Source organism: Ziziphus jujuba, chromosome 1 (assembly GCF_031755915.1).
Source record: "Ziziphus jujuba cultivar Dongzao chromosome 1, ASM3175591v1".
Lineage (NCBI taxonomy): Eukaryota > Viridiplantae > Streptophyta > Magnoliopsida > Rosales > Rhamnaceae > Ziziphus > Ziziphus jujuba.
Genome location: NC_083379.1, coordinates 21,704,423 through 21,732,403, shown reverse-complemented (window position 1 = coordinate 21,732,403; position 27,981 = coordinate 21,704,423). Strand labels below are relative to the sequence as shown.

Below are 27,981 nucleotides of genomic sequence, written 5' to 3'. Positions count from 1 at the left end.
TTTATTATTTCAATAAAACATTTTATATTTTTTTAAATATAAATATTAAAGATAAGATTTATTTATTATTATTATTATTATTTTTTTACAAGTTTCACTACAAAAGAAAAAAAAAAAAAAAAGGGTTAGTTTTACAAGTTTAATGTAATCCAGTGTGTTAAAATGCACTGGGGCGCAATCGAGCAAAAGTGAAGTTCCGAAATCTGATGTTTGAAAGAGCAAAGGATGGAGAGAAAATCTAAAGAGACTAAAACTTTTTAGCTGAAGAAGAAGGAGAATCCCTACAGACTAATAATCTAATCCTGACGTCGATCAGAGCAAACCTTAATACGGCGTCGTTGTTCGCGTCGCTGACACTGATTATTGATACAACTGCAAGAGAAATACAGGAGTCTGCAAAAATTGTTGTGTAGAACCCTAGAACGCAAAGTGGTAAACACTCGATTTCAATCAGAATGCCCCAGGTGAAGATCATAGCTAAGAATTTCATGGACATGGTGGCCTCCTTGCCCGCCATGAAGCTTGACAAGCTCTACGCCAATGCTTTCATCTGCGAAGCCATTCTAAGGTCCCCTTCTTCCTCTCACATACAATTTATATATAAAGCTAAGCTTTTTCACTTTTGATGTATTGGGTATAAGAGCTTTTTTTTTTTTTTTTTTTTTTTTTGGTGGTTTTCTTTATTACATTGTTTATGGGTTAAATTTTAATAATATAGTTTTTGTTGTTGTAATTTATATGCATATATTTTTTTCTACATCGATGAAATCTTGTACTTAGGTCTCTGCCACCTCTAGCCAAGAAATACGTTTTGCAAATGTTATTCATTGAGGGTCCAGTAAGCGCCACATCAATGCAGGAGTGGGTGCTTGCAGATGGGGTCTCCAAGCATCAAGTTGCAATTGATCGGTTAATTCAGTTAAGATTGTTTACTGAAACTGCTGACAGGTAAGGCTTCCTTTCTTGTTATTTCCCAAGACTAGGACCTTTATTTTTTTTTTATAATATATTTTTTTTTGTACATCTGTTCTGATAGTAGGAAGAGTGAGACAGACAGTATTTTTTTTTTTTAAACCAGAAAAAAAAAAAAAGGAAAATGAAATAGTGTGCTCATGAAGTCAATCCAATAATTGGGAGTTTTTTTCCTTTTCAATTGTGTATATTATACTGGAGTGCATTTTTGTTTAAATCAAAGGTATCAAAGATTAAGAGGAGTACTCTGGCACATTACCACCCATTTATTGTGGAGTTCTTTTCTATACTCTTTTGAGAGACATAGGGTTCTTGGAATGAATTATGACACCTTAGAAGCTTGTTAGTTTGATTGCATTTAGGTGCCATTGTGATTTGCTTAAGGCTGCTTTTTATATATTTATTTATTTATTATTATTATTGTTGTTATTGTTGTTATGTAAAGACACATGTTAGACGTCATGTTATTGCAAGAAATGCCATCCTAGTTTAAATCTTGGACTACTTTTTTTTCCAAGTTTATTTTCTGATTCTAAAAGTATAACTTCTAAGCCTACCTGATGTCTTTTTCCCTGCCCTCTCAACAATTAAACCGTATACTCTTTTTGTAAGTTGCATATCTTAATATCTTATTTACAAATTACACCTATATGAATGCTTTATCTTGTATGCTTGCTTGGAAGAGTTTCATTATCCAAATAAGGATTTCAAGTAGAGTTTTGATCCAACCCTCTTTCTGTTTTTGGCAGGAAAAGGGAAACAACTTACAGATTAAATCCTGTATTACAGGCTAACCTCCAGAAGCTTCTAACATGTGGGTAAGTTTTTTGTTTTATGTTGTCATCTTTAAAAAAAATAAAATAAAATTTCAGTCAAATGAGTGCATTCTATTTTGGGCTTTATCTTGAGTGTGGTCCTTGCAGTCAAAGTAGTTGTAAAAAACTATGATATGTTTTCCCTGCTTATTGTTATCTATAATATGACTTGTGTAGAAGGTGCAGAATCTGAATCAACTCTTCTAGTTTTTCTCTTTTTCACTTCTTTCCCCTTGAACCTGCCCTTCCCCCTAAAAATAAGAGAAAAAGAGTACTCAAAATAATGTGCAGTTACCAGCTGATGGTTTGATTTTAATCTACTCTTCTCCTCATGTATTGCTTCCACATTCTTATCCTTTAATGGTTTTATACAAGTGTAATTGACTTGCCCAAAGCCTATTAATTCATTCTCTGTATGAACTAAATAAAGCGAAGCTGATGATCCTATACAAAGTGATGTTTGTGTTGTGGTATTTCAAATCATTATTTCAAGACATGTTGTTTCAGTGAAATTAATTCTGGGTTTGTGACCATAGGTTTTTCTAATAATGCAGTGAAGTTTTGCCAAGAGAGCCAATGCCTCCCAATGTTACAGCACGGCTTCCGAGCTTGGAGGATCTTGAGGCTTTTGCCCTGGAGAAGTGGGAGGTGTGAAGCTCATTTTTGTTTTCATTGCCTACTTCATTTGTCCATGTTTGAGGATATCTCAGTTTGGTTCTTAGCTGCGATGGTGGCCTATTTATATTGCATTGTTGGTTGACAAGCTTTTAAACTGCCATTTTTTCATTTCATGATTTAGGTCACTCTTTCTAATGACTTGCTGTCATGTTAAACCAGTGCTTCTTGCTGCAACTTATTAACTCATCTCAAGCTGAAAAGCCAACAAACATAAGCTCTTCTATGATGAAAATTTTCCAGCGGGGACTTTTGAGTCAAAGGTTTGAAGATGAAGAAACCTCTCTTTCCTTTGAATACACAGAAGGATGTTGAGAGTATTGTATCCCATATTTAATATCCTTTTCTTTTGCTGTTTGTACAGGGAGAAAGAAGCTCCACGATTAACAGAAAGTGGTTTCCAGTTCTTGGTATGTATATGCATAATTCTAGAGCCACTCCTAAGTCCTACCTGTGGTGTTTCTTACTAGATTATCATTCTTGTCTCTGCAAACCACAGCTGATGGATACAAATGCACAACTTTGGTATATCATCAGAGAATATATCTCTAACTCTGAGGTATGAACTCATATTATTTACGGCTGGTTCTTTCTCCAGAATTTCACCCTTGTTGCTGTTGAAAACCAGTGGTCTTTTTGTTGGTAGTACTTATATAAGTTTCCTCTATGTTTTGTGGAATATTTTCTGCATATATCTTTTCATAATCGAATGTTGTGTCACATTGAATTTTTTAACAATAATTTTCGTTCTGTTCTATGTATATTCTTCAATGTTGACCAAATAATTCAGAATCATATCCATTTTCGCCAAGAGGAGACTGTCACTCTAACCTGTTACCTGCTGTTCATTACTAATATCTTCTATGTGGATGCTATTTTCTTGGATCAGGAGAGAGGTGTAGATCCCGCAGATTTAATTTCATTCCTTCTAGAGCTTAGCTTTCATGTGACAGGCGAGGTATGAGTTATGTAGTGTTTGTTATAAAACTGTTCTCTTCCTGAACATTACAATTGCATTTATGTATTGTTTGAGCTGCATATTGTTTGTTTGCCACGCTTAAGTTACAAAATGATTCATTTTAACATTTTATATAGTTCAAATTTTCCTTTTTGTTCTTTTCTTTCTTGGTTTTTGGTTTTCTTGGTTCTTGGTTCTTTGTGGTTTTCTTGGTTCTTGGTTCTTTGTGGTTTTCTTGGTTCTTGGTCTTGTTTGGTTCTTGAATTCTTGTTCTTGGTTCTCGGTCTTGTTCTTGCTTGGTTTGGTTCCTTGGTTGTTTCATGTTTCTTGTTTCTTGGTTTTGGGTTCTTGGTTTCTTGGGTTCTTGTTTTCTTGGTTCTTGGTTCTTGGGTTCTTGGTTCTTGGTTCTTGGTTCTTGGGTTCTTGGTTCTTCGTTCTTGGTTCTTGGGTTCTTGGTTCTTGGTTCTTGGTTCTTGTGTTCTTGGTTCTTGTTTCTTGGGTTCTTGGGTTCTTGGGTTCTTGGTTCTTGGTTTCTTGGTGCTTGGCTTGGTTCTTGGTTTTTTGGTTCTTGGTTTCTTGGTTCTTGGTTCTTGGTTTCTGGTTTTTTGGATTCTTGGTTTCCTTGGTTCTTGATTCTTGGTTTATTGGTTTCTTAGTTCTTGGTTCTTGGTTTCTTGGTTTCTTTTGTCTTGGTTTTTGGTTTTTTGGTTCTTGATTCTTGGTTCTTGGTGGTTCTTGGTTTCTGGTTTCTTTGGTTCTTTCTTGGTTTATTGATTTCTTGGTTTCTTGGTTGGTTCTTGGTTCTTGGTTTCTTGGTTCTTAGTTTCTTGGTTTCCGGGTTCGGGTTCTTGGTTCTTTGTTCTTTGTTCTTGATTTCTTGGTTCTTGGTTTCTTGGTTCTTTCTTGGTTCTCGGTTCTGGGTTCTCAGTTTCTTGAGTTGGATATTTGGTTTCTTGGTTCTTTCTTGGCTTCCTTGGTTCTTGGTTCTTTCTTGGTGGGTTCTTGGTTCTTGGTTCTTGTTCCTTTCCTGGTGGGTTCCTGGTTCTTGGTTCTTGGTTCTTGCTTTCTTGGTTGTTCTTGGTTCTTTTCCTTGGTTTCTTGGTTCCTGTTTCTTGGTTTCTTGGTTTCTTGGTTTCTTGGTTCTTGGTTCTTCTTGGGTTCTTGGTTTTGGGTTCTTGGTTCATTGTTTCTTGGTTCTTGGTTCTTGGTTCTTGGTTCTTGGATTCTTGGTTTTCTTGGTTTCTGGTTTCTTGGTTTCTTGGTTTCTTGGTTCTTGGTACCTGGTTTCTTGGTTCTTTCTGGGTTTCTTGGTTTCTTTGCTCTTGGTTTGGTTTCTTGGTTTTCTAGTTTATTGGTTTCTGTTTCTTGCTTTCTTGATTCTAACCATTTCTGTTTTCTCTCGGTAGTTCCAGCATAGATTTGTTTAAACTTTGGACTTTTTTTTCATGCTTTTAGGCCTATAATATGAATACATTGACCGATGTTCAGAGCAATACGATAAAGGACCTTTCAGACTTGGGATTAGTCAAGCTTCAGCAGGTAATTCCATTTTGTCTGATCTTTAGAATATGCTAATAGTTTTCCACATGATAGTTTAACCATGCTTTACCGAAGTTTGATTTTTTTTTATTTGCTCAGGGTAGGAAGGAGAGTTGGTTTATACCTACTAAATTAGCCACAAATCTTTCCGTGAGCTTAGCAGATTCATCATCAAGAAAACAGGTGGTTAAAAGTTTTGCCTTCAACAATTTTCTTTGGATTCAAAAAACTTTTACTACAATAACTTATACATTTCAGAAATGAGTTTGGTATATGATTCAAAATTTGTTTTTAAACTTGAAAATGTTGATACTTGTTTTGTATAGTTTCCAAAAACTATAAAAATACAGATAAGTAGTTTAGTTAACATGCTTTTGGTGACAATTTTTGGGTTGTGCACAGTTTATTTTTAAGGTTAACTTAATATTCGTTCGGTTGATTTGCTCTTTAGATTTTAGAAAACAAAAGTGCATTTAACAAATATGAAGCCAAATACAACCTTAATTAACAATCTGTCAGGAATTTGGATATTATAATTCTTCCACTTGTTCAGCTTGGAACAATATTTTCTGTGTCACCAATTTGGTTCATTTTTTGTTAAGAAAGCTAGCTGGTCATTCATGGAATTCTTAGGTAATTAAGAATTTCATTTCTCATTTTTCTCTTTACAGGGGTTTGTGGTGGTGGAAACAAATTTTAGGATGTACGCCTACTCAACTTCTAAACTGCATTGTGAAATTTTACGTCTTTTCTCAAGGTGTGCCAACCAGTAACTTTGATGTATTGTCTTGTTTTCTTCTTCTTTTTTCTTTTTTTTTTTTTTTTTTTTTTCCCCTCTCTCTCTCTCTCTCTCTTATGTTTTCGTTTCATCACTAGGCAGGTGAATTAAGTATACATTGTTAATTGAGACTCTTGTAGATATTTAGCATGTAATTCAAGAATAAAACCTTGGAGAGAACACAAACTTTTTAAATTTTTATTCTATGTCACTGATAATTATAAGAATGATGGTTATTTTATGAAGAAGGAGATGTAGAAGGCTCAATTTTTCCAGGTGGTGTTATTTTTGGTCAAACACACTTCTAGTTTACAATTTTATTTTTGTTAGCACATGTACATAAGTGAGTCGCTGCTGAGGACAGCCTTCAAGTTTTTTAAGTGTGGATTTGCTTGATGGCCTTTGGATTAGCTCAATAGCAGTCATTAAAAGATGAAGTCTGATTGAGATAATCCAATGGTTGTAAAGCAAGTCTGCATGTTAAACTCTCAGTCCTAACCTTTGTGGGTTATGTTAGCTCTAGACAATCTTTTTGGTTAGCCATATCGAAGCAATATGGTTGCAGTAAATAATTCTGTTGGAAGCAGCTTTATTCTTAGTGCTTGCTTTATAAAATTGAATTAGGTTATTTTGAAGGCTAAACTTTCAAGTCTCTTAGTGTAGGTTATCGAATACCAAACAAGAAATAGCCTTTCATACCTTTTTGTTAGCTAGAACGTCATCTTTCTTGGAATGCTTTGAGGCATAATTTAGATGTTTAGAAGAGCTTAAGTGTTTGTTAAACAATTGAAAAATTATCATGGCATAAAGAGGTTTATTTTATTTATTTATTTATTATTATTATTATTATTATTTTTCTCTCCCTACTCCATAAACCAATGATCTAATTTATTTTATTACATTTACATTTTTGTTTGAACTATCAATTAGACCTCCCATTTTATCATTGCTTATCATCAGTATTTACATTCTGTAAAATTTCACTAAATTCTCTTTTTCAACTTGGAATGCATTTCTTATCATGTTGCTTGTTTATTTGAGGACTTGTCTTTATTCGTCTATATGCAGGATAGAGTATCAACTTCCAAACCTTATAGTTGGAGCAATAACAAAGGAAAGCTTGTATACTGCATTTGAAAATGGCATAACAGCAGAGCAGGTAGCTATTGCTTTCTGGTTGTGTTTATGTGTTTGGTTTATATATTCTTCATTATTTTCATTAATAGCAGTATGCCTAAATTTCTTTTCTGCAATATTGCTTATCTTATGAAAATTTGTAATTGCAGATAATCTCTTTTATTCAGCAGAATGCACATCCTCGTGTTGCAGAAAGAATACCATCTGTACCCGAGAATGTTACCGATCAGGTCTGGATTCTTCTCTATATTCTGTGTAGGCATCAGCTCCTATGGTTCTGTTTGCTTGTTTCTGTATCTGTGGATTGTCCAACACTTTTTGGATTGTAATGCTTTCACCGATTGCAACGTCACACTTCTTTTCTGATGTTTTGGGATGCCCTACGATGCGACAGATTAGGCTATGGGAGTCAGACCTTAACAGGATTGAGATGACTCCTGCCCATCATTATGATGAATTTCCTAGCAAGGTGAGAATCCAACTTGCGAAGTGATATATTCTGCTTTTTTTTTTTTAATCATCAAGTTAAGGTTTTGTCTGAGACCTCTCCCCTGTCTAACAGGAGGTCTTTGAGGCTGCTTGCGACTTTGCCCGTGAATGGAATGGGTTGTTGTGGGAGGATTCAAAGAAGAAGCGTCTGGTGGTCAAGGCAGAAATCCACATGCACATGCGGGATTTTCTTCGCGGTCAAAAGTAGTGTGCCAGATACTGTGGGATTTTCTTGGCTGTCAAAAGTAGTATGCCAGATACTCTCATTTGTTTGAGATTTGTAATGAAGCTTTGTGCCCTAGAAAAAATGCTTAGTTCAACATGAGTGTCATTTTGTACCTTGGGTTGACGAAAAATGCTACAAAATTGAGATATTGATCTCCGGAAAAGATGTGAAAGGTTTACACTGAATGAGATGGATAGCTCTGTAGTATGGATTGCAGGACAACAATTTGAGTTTGTAGGAATATCGTATCTAAATTTTTTCAGCCTAAATTCCATCTCAAGATATTACAAGAAAATGAATGTACTTAATATCAAAAGAAAATTGTAGAGAAAGATGAAGGCTCCGCCTCCTGTGAGTTGTAATGGACATATTTATTGATTGTGGAAATTCTAATTTTGCATATAATAAATTTATTAGAATGGGTTTGATTGGCATAATCCAGTGCTTTTATAATGCCTTGGCTAGTGTTATTTTCTGGAAATATTGCTAATGGAACATTATGTGCAAGAACGAAGATAAAGGTGAGTGGTGGAAAAAGTTGGTTTTCAAATATGAGTTTGTTAATTTATTAAAAAATTATGAAAGGAATCTGTTGCTGCCCAGGATCGAACTGGGGACCTTTAGTGTGTAAGACTAACGTGATAACCACTACACCACAGCAACTGCTGTTTGGCATTTTCGAATGATCTTTTTTCATTTCTTCAAATGTCAAAACCCCAATTTTTCCCAGGGAACAAAAGACAAACCGGCTTCCTTCAAGGGAGCAAAAGATAAACCAACCAGTTTCTAAGAAAGTTCCTACTTCTCAATCGTTAATACATGTTAGCGTACCAAATTACTGGGGACTTCAAAACCTTCCTTACGTGGGTTTTCTTACCTAACAAGAGAAACATTTATATGTTACAAAAAAAATAAAATAAATAAATAAATAAATAAGAAAGGCGTGTAAACGCACTCAACTGCCACACTGCCCAAATTCTGCCACAGCCTTAGGCAAAGCCTGCCATACATTTATTCTTCAAACATAAAGTCTAGAAAACAATTATAATCTTCAGTTTAAACCCCTTATCATTGCCATTGCCGTCTAAGTTTTGAGTAAGGCTAATAAGTCTTCATATTTGAGAGTCCGGAGTAATCTTGGGTGGGTTTCATTTTCACTTTCTTCCGAGTGTTTTGAAACTAAAAACTCGCAGTTACCACAATGAGCAGCGTAGCAAGAACTTGCATGCAGTCATTTCTTAAAGTTGTGAATTCAAGTTTGGGGATCGTTGGAATTGCAATGACTCTATATGGCCTTTGGATGATCAGAGTTTGGCAGAGGGACATGGAGGAGGAAGGTTCATCGTTTGACTTTAAATCTACTGCTCCATGGTAAGTTGCTTACCTCTTCTTTCTTAGAAACCCTGTTCATTAGTTCTGCTTCTGCTTGCCAGTCGATTCCAACCTTTGATTTTTCTTCCATATCAGCTTAGTTGCAGCAATTTGTACAGTCCTTGCAGCAAAATTCTAGTATTACTTGCTCATAACTAAAAAAAACCAAATCCACTAAAATGAAAGCAGGTCAACTCAGATTCTTCCATTTGGTTTTATTAATCAGTCAAGGAAATTATGGATGATGATAATTTGGTCCTCTCTATTTAGGCTGCAAAAATATCTATCTCAACTTATAGTAGAACTAGTGTTAATGTCATTCTCGTATAATTACAAATTTCAGGTTTATATACACTTTCATAGGAGCTGGTGTTACTTTGTGTGCAATAACTTGTCTGGGCCATGTAGCTGCAGGGGTTGCAAATGGTTGTTGTCTCTCTTGTGTATCCTTTTGCTTTTTCCCCCCTTCAATATAATGTCATTTTATTATCAGCACTATTCTACACTTGTAACAAAAAACCCATATGTTATTTTGCCAAGAGAAGTTTTTCAGAACAAAATTTTAGTCAAGAGTTGGTGCTTATTGACAATGTTTCCAGCCTTTCATTTGTCTGTTTCTCATTTCCTGAAAACACTGGAAACATTTATTTTATCATTTTCACTTGCCAAACCCAAATCCTCAAATCTTTGTAATCCTTCTTTTTTTGCCCAAAATCAATATGAGAAGAAGAAAATTTTATCCTCTTTCTTTTTGGGCCTGAGCATAAAAGCAGAAACTTTCAATTACCAAAACGTATAGGCCCAGAAAAATCTCATATTCAAAGCCATGAATACAATGCCCTATTTCTTAACTCTCGAGTATTTCTCAACCTTGACCCACCTAGTATATGGTGATTATATTTACACTTCTTTTACTGGAGACTGCAATTGCAGCAGATATTTTCCTCAATTCTGACTGGGAGAAGGTATATATATGTATCATTTTGGCAGTTCCTTATCTTCTTCCCATTTTCTTTCTTCCTTATTTCATATTTAACTTTTTTTTTTGTCACTTTTCAGGATTTACCAAACGATCCTACTGGTAGGTTCAATGACTTCAAAGATTTTGTGAAGTCAAACTTTGATATATTTAAATGGATAGGCTTATTGATTGTCTTAGCACAGGTAGTAACTTTTCTTTATTTTCTTTACTCAAATTAATCGAAATTCTAAACTGGTTTTACAAGGATTACAGAACTGTATTCCTAAAATGGCCATAAAAATCCGCAGGGACTCTCAATCTTAGTTGCCATGGTACTGAAGTCTATAGGGCCAACAAAATACTATGACAGCGATGAGGATTATATTCCGGCAAGGCTTCCACTGATAAAGCATGATCTTCATTCGGCACCGTATCTTGAAGATGAACAGTGTTTTGCCTCCAAGAATAACTCCTCTAAGGTAACAATTTATTCTTAACGAACATAATACATACATGTATAAATTTATTTATTTTTTTTTAAAAAAAACCCATATATGTATAATATGTATATATGTATTTATATTTATATATTTCCAAATAACATTTGAGGTACTGTTACCTTTTTCCAGACAAAGAAGTGAAGGAAGAAAAATTTTCAAGCGTATTTAAGAAAAAGAAGATTGACAAAAAGTTGACATACAGGACGAATGGGATGTTAAAGCATCAAAAATAAATTATTGTATCAAAGTTTCTAAAAAACATTTATAAATTCGTAAGTCTTTTTTTGGGGTGGATGTATCTTTGTGTGAGCTGAAAATGAAATGTTCTTGAAGTACTTTTGTCCAATTGACCGAAGTGAATCACTTGAACTTTAACAAAGTAACAATATTATAACTATCATTTTGGTAATTAAAACCCACATTCCTATTTTTATTATTATTATGTTTTTTTGGAACTTTCTTGTTACTTTGTTACTTTGCTGCATCATAAGTGTATATCGCAGGAAATATAACAGCTTTTAGAGGTGTGGGAGTTCAAAGTTTACAAGATTGGTGTTATTAATTAGCTTTTATTTAGACATTTTCAAAATTAAATCTATACAGAAAAATGGCAAAATCCGTAAGGCTTACATAAAAAGTCACCACCTCAGCCGCCATAAGTGGTAATGAATAATATTATTGTTTTACAATTATGCCAACTCCTTATTGCCAAAAAATTAAAAACAATAATGCCAATTCCTACTACAGAGCACAAATTTTGCGATTAATTGTCTAGTTGGAGAACTCCCATCAAATCATGCAACATTATGGAGCTTCAATGAACAACGTAGATTAAACCATACCTCTGAATCTTGAGAGCAGCACAAGATCCATATTATGTTTTTGCATATCACATCACAATATTGAGCTAACCATGAAGACCAAAATAAATAAATAAATAATAATAATAGCAAATAAACAAAAAAAAAAAAAAGACAGAAAGCGAGGGCAGAATTTAATACATAAGCTTTTCATAGTATACAACTCAACTCAAAAGTAATCTGTGAAATCTGAATGCACAAATAACTTACTCCTTTTTCAGTTTAAAACTACACGGGATTCTAATCCCTCAAAAATTGTTACAAACATTAGCAAATCTTTTATAGAAAAAATATAAATTAATTTGGGCAATTCTATAAGAACCAATAAAGAACCAAAAATCATGGAAATACTGAAGAGATGGCCTATTCAGATTGCTTTGCCTTTCTCTTCATCCGGCTAAATGGCCCAACCGCACGGTCCGTTATATACATGAATATGACTTGACTCCAAGAATCATACGACTCCAATCCCTCGTAATATTCTGGTGCAATCTGCCTCACCTTATGGAGTTTGCTACCAGGAATTCTTGGGAAATCATGGTGTTCATTGTGGTAGCCAACACTCCAAGTAAGAAGATTCAGGGGACCATAGTAAGAATATGTCTCTTGGCCAGGCTTGAAGACATAATGCTCTGAGATAAAATGGCCAGCCATTGGGTGCATTCCACCCCCAACAAATGTGGAAAGTATCAGATAGACAAAACTTTTCCAGCCCCAAAAATAAACCATAGCAAAGTCTAGGCCTATTTGAACAAGAAAGTTTATAAATTCCCAAACACCAGGGGGTTTTGGTTTGAGAAAAAGAGGCCGAAGAGCATAGAAGAAGAGTTGAAAGAGAACCCAAATAACTTTTGCCCCCGCATTTCTTACCAAATGGGCTTCGGTGTGGCTTGGAATATCCATGTCCATGCCATCTACTCCCTGGTAGAGATGGTGCTCTAGATGATACTTTTGGAAGGTGACTGACATGGGTACTCCAATTGGGAGATTAGCCAAAATCCCAAGCAAACGGTTGTAGACTGGAGTAGAGAAGGCAAGATTGTGACTGAGCTCGTGGATGGCCAAGAATAGATTGTGGTTGAGAAATGAACCAAAGAAGTAGGCTATTGCCAGTATCTTGAGCCATCCTGCATTCTGGACGGAGGTCGCAGTCCAAAGCTGAAGCAAAACAGCCAAATTAATCTGCACAACAAAGTTGCATTTCAGAGATATAAACCCAAGATCTCATCAAACAATAGTTCATGATATCATGAAATGAAAATCCCAATTTAATTTGAATCAAACGAAGAAAAAAATATATATTTGCGAAGTTTACAAAACTTGACCAGGAAAAAAAAAAATAAAAAAAATAAAAAATAAAGAGATAAAGTATATTCAAGAACCAACTAGTCTCTTTAAACCAGTGATTCAAATCCAGTCAAAATCATGGCTAATTGATTGAAGCGGTTAGCTCCGGTATAACCATAGATCATGGAACAAATAGGGTGGAAATGCCCAACTACTATAGTATTTAGTACATACTGAGATCCATTCACAGAAAAAAGTCAGAAACTTACGTACTCAATGACTAAGTATGATTTATAAAACCAAATGTTGCCCAGAAACATAATACCATCAAACATTACGGAGAGCCAACAATAAAGAACCACACTTTTAAATCCAGACAGGTCCTATCAGAACAATTTTATCGTTGCTGTGTATCCATTTCCCAAAAACAAATATTTTTTACCTACTGACATCATGTAATCCCCATTACGATCAAAACAGCATTCATCATATTTTTAATAGTAAAATTACAAATGTAGGAAAAAATAGTGCACATGCATTGTGGTTTTCTTGTTAGTACTATGAGATCTCATGAATCCCAAGGAATATGAATAAACTTGTGTAACACTTAAAAAACTCATGTAGTCTTATAGCTTCAACAAAACTTCAAAACAAACAATAAAAAGCAAGTTCACAAATACTCACTATGAAACCTACACGTTTTATATGGACACTCAGTTGTCAGGCTACCAAACCAACACAAGAAAAAAGTGGAGTTTTCAAAACACTGTAGAAAAAGATGTGAAACAACCCAATTAAAAGATGCCACATTTTGCACAATTAAGGATTGCTCATTCGTCATCAATATGGATTAAAAGGAAAAAGATGCTCAAGCGTTTGCATCTTTTTTTTTTTATAATGAAAACTTACATACAAAGAAACCCACGAGAAAAATTAAAAATAAATAGCAATTGTTTGCAAACAAATACACAAAGCATCTATTGAATCTAGTGCGGCATCATTTCATAACGATGAATCAATTAAGTTGTACTACTAATGAAAAATAATGAAGATATCCTGATTCCTTATCCAAAAGAAATACAACAAAAAGCACGTTATAGTTGTACCAGTGAGAACTTAGTAAATTAGTAAAGGACATCCAAATGGGACTTGACCGCTTGACTAGATATAAGATATCTGATCATTAAGTAAGAGCGCCATTGAATATCTATAACATCCACTTAACAATCTGGGATTCGTTAACACTGGAGGATCTGGTATTCAAGAATAATTTTAAATCCAAATCAGTTGCTCCCAAAGAAACGACGGAAACAATTCTTCTATAGAACTTATAAAACCAAACAAACATAAAAACACAAAAGATGGAAACTTTTTTAGTATCAGATTTACAGAGCCAAACAAAAACCCATGACCGGATTTGGAAAGAATTGTGCAACGTTCAAATGAGAAGCTGACTTATGTAAGTTCTCCAACTACGCACAAACAACAACCGACAAAGCCTCACACCAATCAATTCAATGCACATTGCAACATAGGCGAAAACCACGATCCCATTTCCCAAAAAGCAATTAAAACGATAATGCAGGACGATTAGTCTAGGCCCAAATCCAGGAAAAGAAACATCTTTTTGTCAAAATCAGATACAAACACAGAACCAGATCATCTTAGATCCAAACACAACAAAAACTAAACACAAAAGCCCATCAACAGACAAGAATAATAATCACATTCGACATAAACAAAGAGAGTCGATAACCTTAAGAAATGCCCAGGGGTCAGGGCCGAAAAGCTCCTTGATTTGAGGGTGGTGAGAGAGGATCTGACGGCGCCTGGAGGCGTGGGGTTCATCCGTATAGGACCACAAGAAGTCGGAAGCCATAACTCCTTTTTCCTCTCTCAATCCCCCTCTACCCATCTCTAACCCCTCTCTCTCTCTCTCTCTCTCTCTCTCCACAATCCGTTTGTTTTTGTTTTTGGTTTTGGTTTTTGTTTTGGTTTCGGTTTGTTTCTCTTTGTGTCCTTGAGAAAACAAACGAAGAAGAACAGTAAAAAAATAACATGGGACTTGAATTTATTTACACTAAATTTGGCGGAAAAAAAAAATGAACGAAAAAGTTAAAAAAAAAACAAAAATTGACCGTGGTGTTTGATGGCCTGGAGTCTGTGATGTGTAAACTGTGTTCGTGCTGTCCTGTTTCTCACAGCTGTTGTCAGTTTTCAACACTCCCTATCTCTCTCTTCCTTCCTCCGTTTTCCTAACCAAAAAAATATATATATATATATAAAATAATAAAACTTCAGCTCTTTTGAATATTTTACTAAAATACATTCTATTTTATTATAGTCTAGTCTTGTCCCTCTCATCACATATATTTATAAAATACTTCAAAGAATTTGCAGAATGATTATGAGCGAGATAAAAGTGTCCATATACACAGAAACGTAGAGGATTTAATATATGGAAATTTTGAAAAAATAATTTAATATTTATTTTAAAACTTAAAATTCTTCGTTTTTCACATTTGGCAAATGTTAGTTAATAAATATCCAATGTTTACAACGATTAAACTTTATTAAAAAAAAGTAAACAATAAATAATAAATAATAATAAATAGGACAAAAAACTTTAATTCTAATTACAAAATCATTTGGGCAAAAAAAAAAAAAATCATATTTGTTATTTCATTTTATGACATATTTAGAAGTTTTAGATACAAATGAAGGTATTAAAAAAATTGAACAAGAATTTGAAAATTTTATTGAATGACTAATTACTTTATTTTTTCATAATATTTATTATTATTATTATTATTATTATTATTAGTTAAAAGGTCATGGTTGGTTTACTTGATTAGTTAAAAGATCAATTGATACCGATTCAGTTGGTAAACTATTTACATATTTACTAAAAGATTAATAAAATGAGTATTAGTTACAACTTAAAAAAAGTTTAATTTATTCTTCATATTCACTTTTTAAAATATTTATAACATTAGTTAGCCATTTATATTGTTAAAATGAAAATTAATAAAATGATTAGTACTTAAAACTTAAAAAAGTTTAATTTATTCTTCATATTTAATTTTTAAAATGTTTATAACATTAGTTAGCCATCTATATTGTTAAAATGCCCCACAATTATAGGAGGCAAATTGAAATAAAAATATCAAATCATCGCTTATCAAAATTTTAGTTTAAAATTTTTATCACACTAGAATCATTCTATGGTTTTATGGAAGTAAAAATTGTTTCATATCTTTTATCATTAATATACATAAGGGTTTTTTTATAAATATTGTTTTCCAATTTCATTTTTCAAAAAAGATTTGCCCATTTAAAAAAATAAATTAATCCATTTTAGTAACAAATATCTTAATTTATTTAATTAATCTTTAGTTTAAATAAAATCTAACATATTTGATTTACAAAAAATGTTCTCATGGCAACTATCTTTCAGCTTATCCTAATGAGCATGTTCAATGATTCTTCCTATTGAAATTTATGTGGCATAGAGATTAGAAGATTTTAATGTTGATGTGCTACAGTATTTATTTATTAAACAGTATCTATTGAAAATTGTTCTCCAATGGATTCTATTCAAAATAAAATTCACTGATAACGTGTAATATTTTAAGTAATCTATTTTTTTTATTAGTTTTATTTTTTATTTTGTGAAATTTTTAGATTCTTTCTCATTGAAATACAATCACCATAATCACCATCTACCCTTGAACTTCAACATTGTGATACACTGTTGGCATTGTTGGATTCTGAGAATCTACTTGGTTGTTCCATTCCATTGATTTTCTTAGGCCTTCCATTTGCCCATGAGCCGCTTGAAGATCTTCGTCGTAAGTTTTTTTTAGTCTAAAAAGCATTGAAGTCTATGTGATGTGGCAAAGTCTCTATCAGTCCCACTACCACTCCAACATCGAAGGCCAATTCGACCTATTACCCACTGTTTTGTCAGAGCTACTCTCTCAAAGTTTTTGATAATATGGTTGACCGAAAGAAAAAAGAAATTGAAAAAAAGGCCTTTTTTTTTTTTTAATATCTATATGTTTGATGCAGGACTTTTCAAAGATTCACCACTAGCTTTGCATAGTGGAATTTCTAGAATAAATGTTGGGGTGTGAGATTTTTCAAAGATTCATCACTAGCTTTGCATAGTGGAATTTCCAGAATAAAAGTTGGGGTTTTAGAATTTTGCAAAGGATCTGTGGAATGGAGGGCCTCTGCAAGCTATGTATAGTAGGATTAAAAAAAATTGTAAAAAGACCTTTTTCCAAAATATGTTCGGTTTCGCAAAGTTTAAAATATGTTTTCATCAGTAAGAAAAACCATGATTTTTATCGGAAATGTTTTTCTTTAATTAAGAAAAATAGATAAAAAAAACAATGAATTACATACTCATTCTTTCTAACAGACCCTCCACAAATAGAGAGTCTCATTGACAGCTTTTTTATTTTTATTTTTTATTATCACATCAGTTTAACAAAATCCATGAATGGACATTGGACATGGTTTCTTTTAAATATATTATCCATATATCTATCTATCTGATGTAACAAAATTTTTTTAGATGAACAAAACCAATGGACATTAACATTTGGACCCTCCATAATGATATTATCAATCATATCACTTGGAGTTTGTGCTCTAAGCCTAGTTGTAAGATCCTTTCCAAATACATTAGCAAGCCTCTAATACATAAAAAAATGTTTGCTTTTCCAACATTTTGTATTTTGATTATTCTAAAATAGAGAAAAAGTTTATATAAAAAAATGTTCATACATTATGAAAAAAAAAGTATAAAAACAATCCAAAAAATAGTTAAAAGTATATGTCATAATGATTCAAAACCTGCACATAGAATTTCCATACTTCATCACTATCAACCTCCATACATTTCAGTGAATCATTCCGTCAAAATCTACTTTTGTTCAGTATATCATACATTATATATCGTTTTGTTTCTTCTACCTTTTCATCTTTGATTCAATATGTGGATTAGCTCTCAACCTCAATTAAGGACACATATAAAACAGTAGCCTCTCAATCATATTTAGTGTTCTAGTTCTAAATGAACCTATGTCACAGCGTTACCCATAAGCTACAACATCTTCTAAAATATTTAGCAAAGATTGCTTTCTAATCTTACTCCACGTGCACCTAAATCCAGTCTCCCTGATATCATTACAACTACCTCTAACTTTCATTGCTATTTAAGTACAGTGGTAGAATTATCATGATATCAACCACAACATAACAACAAATAAAATATAACAAAAATCTTAATTATTGCTGTTTCATAAAAATGATCCAAAGTTTTTTTTTTTTTTTTAAAAGTTGTTACAACAAAGTATTATGCAAAACAATTAACTACTGACCATGACGACCTCTTGACTTTTCAAATATTTGTTTAGCTAACTTATCTCTTCAGCTAGTCTACTAGTATGAGGAAACAATTGATCTAATAATGTCATTATCTACATCAGTTTCAACGCTTTCACTCGTATCAAACTCAAACTCCTCAAGATCAACTGACATCTTTCTTCTAATTAAATTATGTATGAGACAACGCGCTATAATGATCTTAATCTGTGTTTTCATTGGATAGAAAGATAGACTTTTTAAAATTACCCAATGCATTTTCAGAACTCTAAAGCATCTTTCTATTGTATTTCTAGTAAATGTATACTTCATGTTGAAATATTCTTTATGATTTAAGGATGCATAACCATCTCTCCATTTTGAAAGGTGATATCTTGTTCATCTATATGGTATAAGAAATCTATAACCATTAGTTTAACTAGCATCCATTGGGTAATAACAACCTTAAAAAAAAAAAAAGACAAAAAAGAGTTACCTCCTATTAGTTTATACAAGGTTCGAGCATTACAAAGTACAATTTTAGGATTAGTCATATAGTTGATATTTTTAATCCATTTGACCTACTTATTGCATCTCAGGGTACTCTTGAATCCGAGATAAAATCTTCCCAACTAGATAATATGAATATGAGTTCAATATTCTGGTTACACACACCTAGTACATTTATAACTATCTCACAATTCCTTGTTCGATATCTTGACTTATCGACTTCAAGTACATTCACCTTAATGTAAGTTCCATATAATTCTCTTAAACAATTATATATCATAAACAAAGTTACCCAAGTAAAATAATGTTGCAAATAATCTAATAATATTATTAACTAAACTAATCCATAAACATACCTTAAAATTATTATTAATATATATATATATATATATATATATCATGATGTAATAACTCACATAACATAGCAAATGTTCTTTTATCCATCTGAAGTTGACTAATACAATTCACATTATTGTTTAACAAGCTATTTACTAAAGACATATGTAATTCTGACATTCTGATTATTTGATTCCTAACACCTATATCATTTTTAATTCACCATGATGCTTACATGTACATAAGCAAAACCATCATAAAATACATATAAATATATTAGAATTCTAATTCGTTGGCAAGCAACAAGAACACAACAACATTTCTTTGATCCATATATACTACATTGAAAAGAAGAAGAACAAAAAAAATATAAAAAAACATTGTAAACACACATAAGAAATGGGAATAATGAATTACCATTCTACCCGCAAATTAAAGCAACATAAGTAGTATGTATTATGTGATATACTTTAGGTAACCTTTTCCAAAGGCAATAAATTAATTGCTATAGAAGCTATTAGGACTAATAAAATGCACTACATATAAAGTATACTATGTGTCTAGTAAATAGGTTTTAGATAGTCTTTAATGTAGTAATTTTGTTTAAAATAAAAGCAACTCTTCTAGACTAATCAACATGCAACACCTGTAAACTGTAATATAAAATCGGCCAATCAAATAGGCATGCATTATCTAACACAGAGAGATTTTAGATTCTCCATTTTGTTTCTAATAGCAAATGGGCTCATATACAAAATGCTATATTGGCCATGCTCTTAATGTGATATGATTTGTGCAATATTCTATCATTAATTGTTTAACATTAAAGAACACATATAATTTTCTAATTTAAATTTTAATTGCTTATCTCTACATAACCAAGTTTTTAAACTTTAACTTAACTTTTTTTGTGAGTATAATTGCATATTTTATGGTTAAGATCATATGTTCAGGCAAGCATAGTGGGTTTTCCAATTTAATTCATGTCAACAATATTACCTAAAGTCTCATATCAAAAGTCAACAAAATTAAGTCGAAGTAATTACTAATTTTTTTCCAGTTGAAAGTAATAACTATTGTTTAAAGCATTATGATTAAGAAGTATAAACATAGTACAATGGCTGTCATTAATTATTGTATTTTCTTTATATACCTATAAAGTTGCAATTCATATATATATTTACTAAGCCAATTGAAATAACTACTTTTTACAGTTTAATCCATGATAACTAGCATATATGTCTGCATATTGAAATTATTTTGTACAAAAAAATTCAACTCCTTGTTGTTCTAGGCCATGCAAAGAGCACTTGCATCAACGTTAAAAGCAAACAATTTCCAAGTGACCATGATAGGATCGCCTCTGAAGTCCTTACTAGACACTCGAAGTAGTCTTGCCTAGGGAAACCCCACCAAACCAATGTTGAAAAGTCCAATGGAGCATTCCCATAATTGGATGCAACCCAACAGTACAAGTAAAATATCAATGATACTGCTAAAAGATTTTCCATAAATTCAACTTCACTAACTTCAAATGGAAAGTCATACATAAGAGGTTAATTCACCAAAGTATACTAAATAAAATAAAAGAGTTTGAACAACACTTAAATGTAGTATGCACAAATTGTCAACTAAGGCCTAAGGAAATAGTTTAAGAAAACAAAACTATGGGACAAGCTTAATGATAAAAACTTTGGCCGACTTCCTCCTAAACCCATAACAAATAAAGTATGGATCATTCTAAAATAAGTTTTAATGTTAACCTCAACCCTCAATCAACCTGTGACTAACAAATTTGGTATAGTGATGATACCATAATAGAGAATGGAAAATCTATTGATAAGTCTAGGGTTTGAATGCCACAAGTAAAGCTTGATAAGTTCAATAGTTCTCACAATTATGCTAAAAATTTTTAAACTGTTTTATTCAACTAAAAAGCTTGCCTGTTTATAAGAAAAGTACAAATTCTAGTTTTCTAAAACAAAAATTGACATTAAACCTAGTTTCCTAATCCTAATTTGACTAATCAGCTTTCTTTTAATTGAAATGAGGAAAGATGTTTTAATTTAAATCTAGTTTCCTAATCTTAATTTGACTAATCAAACTTCCTTTAATTGGAATTAGGAAAGATGATTTAATTACATGATTAAGACAAATTAAAAAACTAATTTGGCACTTGTCCTAATATAAAATAAACACAAAAATAATTAAGATCTCTAATTACAATTTGGAAATTAATTAATAACTTGGACACCAAGAAGAATCAATTCGGTCTTGAAGCTTATCATTCCTCAAAAATGCCATATAAGATGCCATATGCCACTATCACATTATCATATGGTTGCCATGTCAACATCTAAGTCAACAAAGGCTTTTCTTCATGAATTTGGCTATTGAATCCTTTATATTGAATCATTCTTGATTCACTTTCAGTAGTGAATTTCCCTTCAGAGCTAAATAGCTCCTAGATTAAATCATTTAGTGCTTCTTTGAATCTTTAGCTTGAGTTCATGTTATTGGTCCTGCTTCAATTGTATAGGATCTTGGCTCCAGCTTATTGTGCTCCTAGGTAGGTCTATATCATTCCCTTTCTCTTGCGAAAAAATCATCCTCAAATCAAAATCATCACCTGCAAAAAAAGAAGATAAGTCATAAATATTAAAAATAGCACTAACATTATACTCACCTGGAAAATCTTAAATATATGCATTGTCGTTTAGTCTCTCAAACACTTGAAAATATCCATTTTCTCTTGGCATAAGCTTACACTTGCACTGGGCTGGGAATCTTTCTTTCCTTAAATGCATCAAAACAACACCTATACTTATTTCTAAGGCATCACATTCAATCTAAAGTTTTTTTGAAAAGTTAAGCAAAACCAATAAAGACGCATTAGAAGTATTTCCTCCAACAAATTAAAGGACTTTGTTTGTTCTTCTCTTCAATGGAAACCTACACTCTTCTTGATAACCTCTGTCAAAAGTGTAGCAATGATACTAAAATCATTGACAAATCTTTTATAAAAGTTAGCCAACATGTGAAAACTCCTAACATTTATAATTGAAGTTCACGTGGGCCATTCTTGAATGGCCTTAACCTTCTCTTAATTAACTTTAATACCTGCAACACTTATTACAAGCCTAAAAAGACAAGCTTAGATTGAAAAAAATTACATTTTTTAAGATTAGTAAACAACTTCTCTTTCCTAAGAATTTCTAAAATAAGCCTAAGATGTTTTACATGCTCTTCTAAACTCCTACTATATATAAGAATGTCATCAAAATACAGAACCAAAAACCTATCAATAAAAGAATCCAAAACATGGTTCATTACTCTCATAAAAGTACTAGGAGCATTAGTTAATCCAAATGGCATAACCAACCACTCATATAATCGATGTTTTGTTTTAAAGGAAATTTTCCACTCATTATTTTCTTTCATGCGTATAAGGTCAATATTAGATAACATGCATGCACCATATAGCTCATTAAATATATCATCTAACCTAGGGATAGGATGTTTATACTTAACAGTTTTATTGTTAATGACCTTACAATCAACACACATTCTCCATGTTCCATCTATTTTAGGGACTAATAACAATAGAACAGCACACAGACTCATGCTTTTGCTAATATAATATTTTTCTAACAATTCATTTACCTGACATTGAAGCTCCTTCATTTCTTCAGGATTACTTCTATATGATGATTGGTTATGAACTGTTGCACCTGGAACAAAGTCAATTTGATGCTCGATCTTTCTAATTGGTGGAAGTCCATTTTGTATCTTTTTGGAAAAGATATCATCAAATTTCTACAAAAGAGAAGTTACAGAACTAGCAAATACATGATTTGGAGTTAGCTAAATTATTCAGAGAAGCTTCTTTATACATCATTACAAACATAGGATTTTTACATTAGAAAGCTCTCTTGATCTCACTTATTTTTGCATAGAACCCCTCTTTTCTTTTTTCTCTCTCTCTCTCTCTCTCTTTTCTTTTTCTACCTTACTCATGGACTTACCTGACTTACCTTTGGAATGTGGTTCGAGCGTATGTTGAAAATTACCTATAAGGGCCATCTGATCTCTCTTAGTCGTAGGAATGGTGGGTTCAGATTTTTGTTGTTGTTTAGCCTCTCTTCTTCATTGCATCTTTAGCTGATCTTCAAAATCTCTTTAGGAGTTAATGGCATTAGTACAACCTTATCACCTTTGTAAGAAAACACAATTTTGTTTGTCCAACCTTTGAGTTTAGTATCCCTATCAAATTGGCAAGATCTACATAACAATATGTGTATCGCATGCATAGGTACAGAATCACAAAGCATTTCATCCTCATGATCATCAGTGTTAAATTTTACCCCACTATCATTTAATCATTGCAATCTATGAGGATTGGAATAGTTCATAGTTGTTAAATCTAACTTTTTAACCATAACAGTACTAGCTACATTAGCACAACTTTCTTCGTCAGTTATCATATACATACCTTATCTTCGATTACACATCTAGTATGAAAGATGTTCTCTCATTGTATTTGATCTTCATCTTTATAGATTGTTAGGGCACTTATTGCAACTAAATCCAAATTTACCTTTATGATTAACCCTCTTAGCTTCTAAAAAGTGTTGACATTTAAATACCATCTCCATGTGTTGCTCCCATTTTAAGTATGTTTTGGATCACTCTTGGCTTGAAAAGGTGGAATCTTGAGCTTAATACCACTTAAATCATCCTCCCAGTCTTGTTTTATCCTCCAACATGTTGTCTTATGTAAAACTCGAATCTCCAACATGGTTGTCTTATGTAAAACTCGAATTCCTTCTCCAATTTTTCCTTTAATTCGCTTCCGTAGTTACTGCCTTTAAACTCCTCTTCGGTTTATCTATGTACTCCATTACCATGTCCTTGTGGTACATACCGAGTAGGTTGTTAAAATATGAATGCTTTAGAATTCGCAGCTACTTACAATTTAAGTTGCTCCATCTCCTTCACCATTCGCTGCATATCTCCCATGAAAGTGGTGAACACGTTAGTATCAATCTTTATCTTAGAGTTCGATGACTCCTCTTTGTCCTTGAATATGTTTACCTTTTGATTGTTAGTGAGCAAAATAAAGAGATCCTCATTAATTCACTCCCCACGTGTATCACTTAATCAAAGTGTCAGTCTCTCATGTTTCACAAAATTAAGTGGATTTTAACCTTAATAAATTAACATTCTAGCTTCTTACCACTCAAGTTAAATTTACTTAGTTCTTTGCAAACTAACTTAACTAATTCAATTACTATAAATAGGTCCAAACTGAACTTAACAATAAGTCTAAACAATGATAAAGAAAGCAAGAATCAAATAAGAAACACTAATATCTAGAATTTGGCCAACTAAGACTGAAATAAAACAAACTCTAGTTTTGAATGATAATCTAGTCAAGCATCAATAGTTAAAGGTTTCAAAGATCAAATTGAATAAGTTTGAGGCAATAGTACAAGGAATAAAAGGGTGAAAACAAACCTTTTGGAATTGGCCATGTAGATTCCTTGAATCTTAGGTTTTAAGTGCTTCCTTTCAAACCTGAACTTTTAACCTTTTAAATTAACAAACTCAACCACAATATCAAGCAACTCAAACAACTTGAATTTTTTAGAACTTTTAGTGCAATTTCAGAACTTTTGATGCTACTAAAAGGTATCAATTCATTCTTCCACTCAAATATCAAACAACTTTTCCAAAAATCATACAATTAGAGTTTTTAGTACAATTTCAGAACTTTGATGCTTAACCCAATTTTTTTTTAATGCAAGGATGAATTTGGATAGTAAAAAGAACAAAGCAAACAAGAATAATGATATCAATGATCAAAGAAAAACCTATGATGATTGGCCAAAGAAGAAAACAAATGAATTTTTTTTTTTTTTTTTTTTTTACTATGGATGGCAAGGATGATAAGAAGAAATATATGACGCAATTCTTACCTAATGCAAAAATTGTAAAATTAAAAAATCAAACAAACAAAAACAATAAACGTAAGATAGATCAAAGCTACTTAGAAAATCAGGCTCCAATACCAAACAAACATAGACCGACTCGCTCCTAAACCCATAACAAATAAAGTATGGATCATTCTAAGACAAGTTTTAATGGAAATCTCAATCCTTATTCAACCTGTGACTAAGAACTTTGATATAGTGATGATGCCACTATAGGGAATGGAAAACCTCTTGATAAGTCTAGGGTTTGAAAACCACAAATAAAGCTTGATAAGTTCAATAGTTCTTAGAGAAACAAGATAATAACTTTCACAATTATGATGAAAATTCATAAGCTGTTTTATTTAACTAAAAGAGTGCCTATTTATAGGCAAAATACAAATTCTAGTTTCTAAAACAAAAATTGACATTAAACCTAGTTTCCTAATCTTAATTTGACTAGTTAACCTTCCTTTAATTGAATGTAGGAAAGATGATTTAATTTAAACCTAGTTCCTAAACTTAATTAGACTAATCAACCTTCCATTAATTGAAATTATGAAATGTGACTTAATTACATAATTAAGGCAAATTAGGAAATTAATTTGAAACTTGTCCAAATATAAAATAAATACAAAAACAATTAAGGTTCCTAATTACAATTTGGAAACTAATTAATAACTTAGATACCAAGAAAAGTCAATTCGATCTTGAACCATATCAATCCTCACAAATGCCGCATAGGACACCGTATGACGCTACCACATCATCCTATAACTGCCATGTCACTATGCCATTTTAGCAATATACCAAATCATCGTACCACTTCGGCAATATATCACGTCATAGCAAAGGCTTTTCTTCATGAATTTGGCCGTGTAATTCTATACATTGGACCATTCTTGATTCACCTGCAGTAGTGAATTTCCTTCGAGAGCTAAACATCTCCTAAGTTAAACCATTTAGTGGTTCTTTAAATTTTTTATCTTGAGCTCATGTTATTGGTCCTATCTTAAATTATATAGAATCTTGGCTCTAGGTTGTTGTGCTCTCAGGCAGGTCCTCATCACTTAGTGAATAGAAATATATTAATAATATGAAAATAGTCATTTAGAATTCAAACATTTTCAATCAAGACCTCACTTTCATTTTTTTGAAAAGTTTCCATTTTTAAAATCGTTTTACAAAACCCAACTTATACCCCAAAATAGTATCACAAAAATAGCGTTTCATAATTAAAGAATTTAAAATCTCGTTGACCAACTAAAACATAAATTTAATGTTGGACAATAAACAATATATATATATATATATATATATATCAGAAATAACACATATAGTATACCATATAATATATTTAGCGCTACTAAAATGTCTTGAAACATCATTAGACTGTAAAGAAATACACATAAACCAACATCATAAGGGAAGGGCACACAATTCATCATCACTTCAAGAGAATGACATACAACTCATCATCATTCTCACATATAAAGACATGTCAACCTATGAGCACGAGTCAGCTGCACACGACTCATCATTACTCCAAGAGAATGGCACATAATTCCTTATCATTCTCTCATATTGCGACTATACATAGGATGAGTAAACTTGCACAAAGCTAATAACACAAACAGAACCTTTGATATTATATGGTACACCCCTTTAAAAACAACAATGCTGCATTTATAAACCATTTTTTAAAATCATACTTTCTATTTTTTCCAAACGCATATAGTACTGTAAACAAAAATTTAATATTCAAACTTAACCATTTATGTAAATACTTCAAATATTCAGAATCATTATTTCATATCAAAATATAAATATCAACAGGGAAATATATATTACCATAAATCATTTTTAAGAATTTTGAAATATAAACACTTAAATATGCTTAAAAATATACAATTTCAAATCCACTTTTTCAAAACCAATTATTTTCCAAAAAGACTAAAATGTCAATCAAATACCCAGATATTTAAATACCAGAAATTTCAAATTCACAATATACTCATTTGAATTTAAAACCACTTAAAGTTTTGACAAAAGTTACGTGAATTAATAACACATATATATATATACTTATACATGTATACGATGAATATGTAAATGAAAGCATAAACATAAAATATTCAAACCATATATATATAATTATGCTAATATGCCCAAAAATTATTTAAAAATATAAACCACTCATTGATACCGATGATGTCTACTATTCTTCTGCATGTTCGCCTCTAATTTTAGTATGGGTGCCTATAATATAATAAATTATTCCTCTCCAAAAATCAAATCCAAGACATTGATGCATACCAATGTTCCAAAATAACTTTCATAACTCCAAAATAAAATTGCGTACTGAGTCTTCTGTTAAGTCCCATTAATATCTAATTACATAAATCCAACTTCAGTTTTGTCCAATTTATCCAATTATGTCCAAACATAGTTCAAATTTATCTGATATTACACTGATTGATTTAAAAATGGAAATATTATCAAACAACTTCCAAAATTTAAAATTTTATATCAATGGAAAGCCCAAAAGACGAGGAATACAATGGTGTACTTACTTTGATCTAAAAACATTATCGTTGGCCAGAAAACACATCGAAAAAATGAGCAAATTTGATGTTGATGGATCTCTCAAATGGTGAGAAACCTTAGTAAAAGAAAGCTGGAAATGAGTTCAGAGGGTCCAAAAATAGTGGGTAAAGTGTATGAGTAGGCCTAGAATGGTTGGACAATGCCAAAATCCCTGATGACTCGTCAAACTACCATCGTTAGCTTTGTTAGACCAATTTGGGCACATTTGGCAGCGATTTGGCCAGAGATTTAGAGACCATGTTTGCCAAATGACAAGCAACACCCCTGGCTAGCACACGGTGGTTACAGGTATGCAGAAAAGAAGAAAACTAGTATGACCTGATTGGTGGTGGTGATGGGTCGAGTCAACCCAGTTCGCATGTTTCAAGTCTTCTGGAGGTTTTTGGGACTTTTTAGATATTTTTTGAATTTGTTTCATGAGAACACATTTATCAAGGTATATATTGATATGAACCTAGGTCGGTTCCACCTAAACCCGTATTATATTAGTCCGGATCTCAATTAAGTTCAAGTTCTTATGGGAAAACCTTAACTCCTAACCAACCAATGATTAGAAATCTTGGTATAATGAAGATGCCACAATAGGTTATGGAAGTCCTATTGGTAAGTTAAAAC

At 32.2% G+C, this 27,981-nt stretch overlaps 3 protein-coding genes and 1 non-coding gene across 4 annotated transcripts; 2 read left to right on the top strand and 2 right to left on the bottom strand.

Moving 5' to 3' along the window:
- The first annotated feature begins 145 nt into the window (after nucleotides 1-145).
- LOC107423855 (general transcription and DNA repair factor IIH subunit TFB2) lies at nucleotides 146-8,026 on the top strand. Its single transcript, XM_016033505.4, has 15 exons — nucleotides 146-568; nucleotides 781-948; nucleotides 1,722-1,790; nucleotides 2,342-2,435; nucleotides 2,625-2,725; nucleotides 2,827-2,872; nucleotides 2,962-3,021; nucleotides 3,352-3,420; nucleotides 4,876-4,959; nucleotides 5,059-5,142; nucleotides 5,631-5,716; nucleotides 6,806-6,896; nucleotides 7,024-7,104; nucleotides 7,269-7,343; nucleotides 7,437-8,026. Exons 1-15 carry the CDS (start codon nucleotides 456-458, stop codon nucleotides 7,569-7,571), a joined length of 1,356 nt encoding a protein of 451 aa, XP_015888991.1. The 5' UTR covers nucleotides 146-455; the 3' UTR covers nucleotides 7,572-8,026.
- Nucleotides 8,027-8,179: 153 nt separating this feature from the next.
- Nucleotides 8,180-8,252, bottom strand: TRNAV-UAC (transfer RNA valine (anticodon UAC)). The gene has a single exon. It is a non-coding gene; the product is annotated as a tRNA-Val (tRNA).
- Nucleotides 8,253-8,516: 264 nt separating this feature from the next.
- Nucleotides 8,517-10,962, top strand: LOC107423915 (tetraspanin-19). Its single transcript, XM_016033572.4, has 6 exons — nucleotides 8,517-8,960; nucleotides 9,304-9,403; nucleotides 9,845-9,925; nucleotides 10,020-10,124; nucleotides 10,230-10,400; nucleotides 10,551-10,962. The coding sequence occupies exons 1-6, from the start codon at nucleotides 8,791-8,793 to the stop codon at nucleotides 10,560-10,562; spliced, it is 639 nt and encodes a 212-aa protein (XP_015889058.2). The 5' UTR covers nucleotides 8,517-8,790; the 3' UTR covers nucleotides 10,563-10,962.
- A 430-nt stretch (nucleotides 10,963-11,392) lies between these two features.
- On the bottom strand, nucleotides 11,393-14,803 carry LOC107423895 (sphingolipid delta(4)-desaturase DES1-like). Its single transcript, XM_016033550.4, has 2 exons — nucleotides 14,325-14,803; nucleotides 11,393-12,463 (listed from the first exon to the last, which is right to left on the bottom strand). The coding sequence occupies exons 1-2, from the start codon at nucleotides 14,481-14,483 to the stop codon at nucleotides 11,645-11,647; spliced, it is 978 nt and encodes a 325-aa protein (XP_015889036.2). The 5' UTR covers nucleotides 14,484-14,803; the 3' UTR covers nucleotides 11,393-11,644.
- Nucleotides 14,804-27,981: the final 13,178 nt, after the last annotated feature.

Bases quoted from the DNA above. Each gene is read 5' to 3' on its own strand.
- LOC107423855 (XM_016033505.4), top strand. From the start codon at position 456: ATGCCCCAGGTGAAGATCATAGCTAAGAATTTCATGGACATGGTGGCC. The intron at 5,717-6,805 runs GTGTGCCAACCA...GTCTATATGCAG, and splicing joins ATTTTACGTCTTTTCTCAAG to GATAGAGTATCAACTTCCAA. The intron at 7,344-7,436 runs GTGAGAATCCAA...CCTGTCTAACAG, and splicing joins ATGATGAATTTCCTAGCAAG to GAGGTCTTTGAGGCTGCTTG.
- LOC107423895 (XM_016033550.4), bottom strand. From the start codon at position 14,483: ATGGGTAGAGGGGGATTGAGAGAGGAAAAAGGAGTTATGGCTTCCGAC. The intron at 12,464-14,324 runs GTTATCGACTCT...TTTGTTGTGCAG, and splicing joins ACCCCTGGGCATTTCTTAAG to ATTAATTTGGCTGTTTTGCT.
- LOC107423915 (XM_016033572.4), top strand. From the start codon at position 8,791: ATGAGCAGCGTAGCAAGAACTTGCATGCAGTCATTTCTTAAAGTTGTG. The intron at 9,404-9,844 runs GTATCCTTTTGC...TGACCCACCTAG, and splicing joins ATGGTTGTTGTCTCTCTTGT to TATATGGTGATTATATTTAC. The intron at 10,125-10,229 runs GTAGTAACTTTT...AAAAATCCGCAG, and splicing joins TATTGATTGTCTTAGCACAG to GGACTCTCAATCTTAGTTGC.